General features: G+C 42.5%; 1 protein-coding gene across 1 annotated transcript; it reads right to left on the minus strand.

Annotated features, from left to right (window-relative positions):
- Window positions 1-2,856: 2,856 nt before the first annotated feature.
- Window positions 2,857-3,627, minus strand: LOC128870230 (uncharacterized). The gene has a single exon (XM_054112830.1). It carries the CDS (start codon window positions 3,625-3,627, stop codon window positions 2,857-2,859), a length of 771 nt encoding a protein of 256 aa, XP_053968805.1.
- Between the last annotated feature and the right edge of the window lie 1,989 nt (window positions 3,628-5,616).

The raw sequence follows: 5,616 nt of genomic DNA on the forward strand, positions 1-5,616 counted from the left end.
CTCATAGGAACGTTCCAAGCGCTCATAGAAGGAATCTTTGGTCGCATCGTCCTTCTCTTCCGTCGGGGCGTGGGCGCAAATTAGCGATATGTTAAAAAAACGCGCTTTGATGCGGATTGTTGCGAGACGCTCGTCCTCCGGAGTGAACGACAGTACTTGGCGACGAAGTCTCTCTGCCCCAACAAATCCGACACCGAATTTGCGCTCCTTTACATGACAGCTGTAGTAGACGTCGCAAGGTGCTTTGGTTTTCTTGCCTTCATCATCGCATCTCTTGGATGGCAGTGATGTCAGCCTTTACTCTCACGAGGACATCAACCAGCCGGGCAGAGACACCTTCCCCATTAAGGGACCGAACATTTCAGGTGCATGCCCTCAAATCATATTCCTTAATTGACTCTATGCTATTTAAAATAGCACCTTTTGTCACGTTGTTAAAGGCCCCTGATGTATCTAGAAATACTCCTAGAGCATACTCCTTATATTCTAACGCCTTTTCTATGTTTAGTACAAGTGAGTGAAGTGCAGTTTCAGGCCGGCGGGCCAATTAGATGTCCTAAATTCAGTAGTTTTCGCGAAGCGTTGTAGGATGAGAAAAAAAACAATTAGCCAAATGAAGTTTTGGGGATAGTTTAATATATATTTGAACTAAAAAAAAAAATTTGTACAATCTCCAACAATATATTGTAAGCCGAGTTATCAATAGATTCCCAGAGCGCCTTGCCACTGAAGTATCCAACTTCTGTACAAGATACAACTTGCAATTTTCATCTGAAAACAAAAAAAAAAGATTATTAATTTTGATGTAATTATCTTCGATGTGAACTAAGAAAATTGGGAGAAACACGTAAAATTCGAATTTTTGGGGAAGGTAGAAAAAAAAAGTGGTTTTTCAAGGAAAAAAAAACTCTTCAACTGGGTAAAAAAGTCGCTTGAAAAAAGTTTTTCGATGTTTTTTTAGTTCACATAGAAGAGAAAACAATACTGAAGATAACACATTTTGAATGAAATGGATAGCTCGTTTAGTTTTTTTGCAATCGTGTACATAAATTATGTAAAATTGTGAAAATGATAAGCCGAGAAAATGGGCGGAGCACTACAACAATAAGCGCACGGTTGCTCGACGCCGCACAACGCTCGGCTCTGTAGCTCTGCAAATACTTGGAATTTAACTCTGAAAATTTGTGTCTCATGTTCTTGAATATCTAAGCTATTGATTTCAGGAAAAGAAAAAAAATCGATTTTTTGACCTTTTAATTGGCCCGCCGGCCTTCAGTGGATCTGCCTTTAGTGTAAGCATGCTGCGCCTTGGATAATTCGTCCGGCGCAATTGTTTCTCTAATGTATGTATCAAGAATCTTCTATAACGTTTTCAGGAGAAATGAGGTCAGACTAATGGGCCTGTATTCCTTTGAGTATAGAGGGTTGCTTTTTCCTCCTTTTGGAATAAACAAAACTCTCGCTTCTCTCCACAATACAGGAACGTAGCTGAACCTCAGGCATCCCCTGAGTATCGTTCTTAACCATGGTACCACAAGATGGCTTACCGTTTGGAGCATGGCTGGGAAGATTCCATCCAGTCCTGGCGATTTATATGGGTCGAAACTTTGTTTAGACTATTCTATTTTGTTGGTTGTAATTACGTTCGTCGGGATTTCGTGCACAATATCTCCTCTAGGTTCGAAATCTGCAGTGTCCGCACACCCTGGAAAATGTGTACTGACTAGGTCTTCTAGAGAGTCCTCACAGCTGTCAGCCCACTCCCCGTTAATTTTTCGTATTGCTCTTGGCATAGACGGATTCTTGAATAACAGTTTCCTAAGTCCAGCCACATCGTTAGTGTCTTCCATACTGCTATAGAAGTCTTTCCTAGATTCTCTCTTGGCTTTACATATCTCTTTCTTGTATACTTTTAGTAGATCCTTATACTCTTTCCAACAGAACTCATTGTCAGCAACTTTGGCTAGCCTATAGAATTCATGTGCTCTACGCCTTTGTGCTCCTAGTTCCCTGTTCCACCAAGGAGGCTTCACCTTGCTTCTATTACGTGTTGGAGGGCAGGATCTTTTAAAGGCTTTGACAAGAGTAGTTGCAAACAATTCAACCCCTTTCTCAAGCGCGACGTGTGACTTGTATTTCCGGGGTATCATTGGTGTTTTTGATAGTATATCCCTATACAAGTCATAGTTCGTATTCTTAAGATTTCTTAAGGATGTAAGCTTGTTTTTTGAGCGGAATATAACCTGAAAGCTTATGTATCTGTGATCAGAGAATGAGGGCCTACTCAACACTTCCTATTCCTGAACCATAACATGCCTGCTTGTGTAGAGTGTTAAATCGAGTACATTCTTCGAGGTTGGTCCCACATATGTTGGTTCTTCACCTCTATTAGCTATTTCTAGGCTACTCTGAAGAATATAGGTAAATAGTAACTCACCTCGGTCGTTTATGTCTGCACTTCCCCAGACCGTGTGATGTGCGTTTGCGTCCATTCCTACCATCAGAGCATGCTTCTTTCTGGCAGCTGTTTCTACCAGCTTCCGAAGTTCCGTCTGTGGTGCTTCTTCATCATGTGGCATATAGCAGGACCCAAAGAGTAGCGTCTCATCCTTGCAGCCCTCCAGCGCCACCACTGTCAGATCGTCGGAAGAGAGATTATGATCAATATAAGAACATATACTTGTTTTGACCATTAGCGCTGTTCTTACCTTATTCTTTACAATCGGGATGTATGTGTTGTAGTTGTTTGACTTTAGACCGGAGACTATGTTGCCCGACGCTATCCATGGTTCCTGGACTAGAGCCACATCGTAGCCAACTCCCTCTATGTTGATCAGGAGCTCGGCTGAGGCGTTCTTACTTTTGTGGAGGTTCATCTGAAGGACTCTCAGCATCTGGCCTCAGTACCTTCTCGGAGTTGGATACTACCTCCAAGTCACCCTTCTCCACTTCCTGTATATTGAGGGAGGCTTCCAGGATCTCTTCTTTACCGAGATCCTTTTCCACCTCCCCCGCAGCGAGCGTGTTGTGGTTGTCATCTGCCGGGTTGCGCTTTTTGAGGCGAAGATGCACGCTACCAACTCCCCAAGCCATCCTCCCGAATCGCGCGTAAAGCAGGTCCTCTGCCGGCTTGTTGATTTGGACCATGTAGTCCTGGCCACCATCAGCAGTTGCTGGTTTTGCCACGCTCAACACTTTCCAATCGTCTGTTGGCACGTCCGTGTTTTGTCGTTGTAGTAGCCGCAGCGCATATTCCGGTTTTACCACTCGCGGAATGAAAACCTTTGCCTTCGGTATTGAGGGAATGCAGCTGCGATCAACAATTTCCAGTGATGCCCTCTCCCACAGGCCGTGAAGCGTTTTTATCGCTTCCTTTAGCCATGTGAGCGTGGGGTCATCCTTGCATTTTATGATTTTGACGCCGCTGAACCATCCTGCTCCGTCGAATTCTGGCATGGGTGCGTTCGGCTCTGCGTCCATTTTAGTAAACAAGGTTTCCAGTAGCTTCATTTCCACTACCTTACACCGTTCCTGCGACATTCGCCCCAGCTGGTCGCTACGGTCAGTGAATGCCACTATGAGGTGTCTCTTGGCAATTTCTCTGGCCGCTGCCGCTGCTTTCGACATCGTAGGTCTTTCGTCTCCGTTTTTCGGTTTTAGCCGTCTCGTAGGGAAAAATAAAATATTTTGTTTATCGAATTGCCTAGCTTCGAATAAATGGTGCGCAATTACCAACTAATCGACAAGTTCCCTCAGTCCTATTTTACAATATTCGTCAGGTTAAACTGACTGTTAGTGAAAGTGCAAATCTTGTGATTAGGGAGTGCATCATATATTCTGAAAAAGCAAGAATTCCAACAAGGGCATTTCCTAGCTGCGTAAAAAGACTTGTTGATTTATATACTGTTTGGAGAGAGTTCGAAAAAAATTGTAAGAAAACTCAGGTTACCTTCAAGAGACGTGGGAACAAAATTGATCTTCATAATTTGTCTTTGAGAGAATGAATATAGAGGAAGATAAATTATTTTCAATGAAACAGAGAGAGCTAGGTGGTCCGGGAAGAAAGATTTAGACGACGATGACTGGAAGAAGAGGAAAGGATTGTAAGACAATCGCATCTATTTCGACCACAAATAACTTAGAAATTGTAGAAGATTCACACGAAGAACAGATCTTGATTTCTGAACTCACCTTGCCGGACATTCCCGGCCATGAACAATGTTCAAAAAGAGGTAAAAAGAATCTCGCTTTGTCCAGGGACATAGAAACTTTTATCCGGACTGTAAAAAAACTACTCTAAAAAAGAAGTTACCTTGACTGATTGTTATAACTTTATGTTTTTCATTAAATATTAATGTTCATCTCATTTAATCTTTATTTTTATTCACTTAATTTATTGCATTTCTAATGACTTTATAACAGACCGAAATATCAAGACAAAACACGGTTTTTGCTAAAATTTGAAGCTCGATCGGCATTGGTTGTAATTATTCTCAAAAAATGAAATTATATATTTCAACACCTTATAGCATTAGTAAAAAATGTAGAGGGTATGCATTTTGAAATTACAAAAAAAAATTTTTTTTGTCATAAAAGGGACACTCTAATGTACACGCACCTTTTGCGCTAACTGCTATGCCGATCACCCAGCCTCATTCAGATAGATAGATATATGAATAAGATTTACACTTCGACCTAATGGTGTTTTGTGCCCTCCACTGATCACAGTACCTCACCCAAGCCCAGTTCCCTTATTAAGCTCAGGATAGAGCTGGGTTGGATTGAGCGTATATGTCTTTCCTCAGGCTGCAGCTGGCCAAGATGTCTCAACCTTCTCCGCGCTATAGCGCTGCATTCCAGGAGAAGGTGCATTGGAGTCTCCTGGGATTGGACGCAGAAACGGCAAAAGTCCATAGACCAAATCCCGAGAATGAGCAGATGACTTCGCTTAGATTATCCTTGGGGAGGGTTATGATTTGTTTAAACCTCTTTTAGTTGTACCCTTCCAGTAAGCATTTCGCCTGGAGTAGCTCCATAGTGTGGTGCGAGCAAACCTCCCAAAGCCCTAGTTCTTCACTTCTGAGCTTCTCCTTGATGGTGTGTTGTTCCTATTAAAGACGGGGCCGCAGCCTCTCTCGACAATGCGTCCGCTACTTCGTTCCCAGTTATACCTCTGGGTAGCTGGGTGAGTGGGAGCTGCAGCTTTAGCACTTCCATGTTTTTAGGTGACATCACTTTTCCTCTCCCGAAGACTTCCCTGGGAATATTCAGCAGGGTACATTGGCTGATTGCTGAATAACTAAATGGAGCAGTGTCAGCTCAAGCATCTCCTCCATCGCAGCTGTAGGGCAGGTCGCTTCCGTGGTGCACATACATGCTAAACGCTGCCCGTACTGTCTAGGGAGTGACTGAAAGCCTCGTAGCTAGTGTCGCTTATATAATTTGTACTGTAATTTATTATTGTACTAGCGAAAACCCGCCCATTCCGCTGGTCGTCTTTAAAAAAATCTAGATTAATTAATTAAATTAAGCCGGAAAATAGTAATGAATGAATAGTAATGAAAGAAGTTTTAAATAGTAGCAGCAATTAAAAAACGTTTCATGTGATTTACTTTA

The sequence above is a fragment of the Anastrepha ludens genome, chromosome X (genome assembly GCF_028408465.1).
Source record: "Anastrepha ludens isolate Willacy chromosome X, idAnaLude1.1, whole genome shotgun sequence".
Classification (NCBI taxonomy): Eukaryota; Metazoa; Arthropoda; class Insecta; order Diptera; family Tephritidae; genus Anastrepha; species Anastrepha ludens.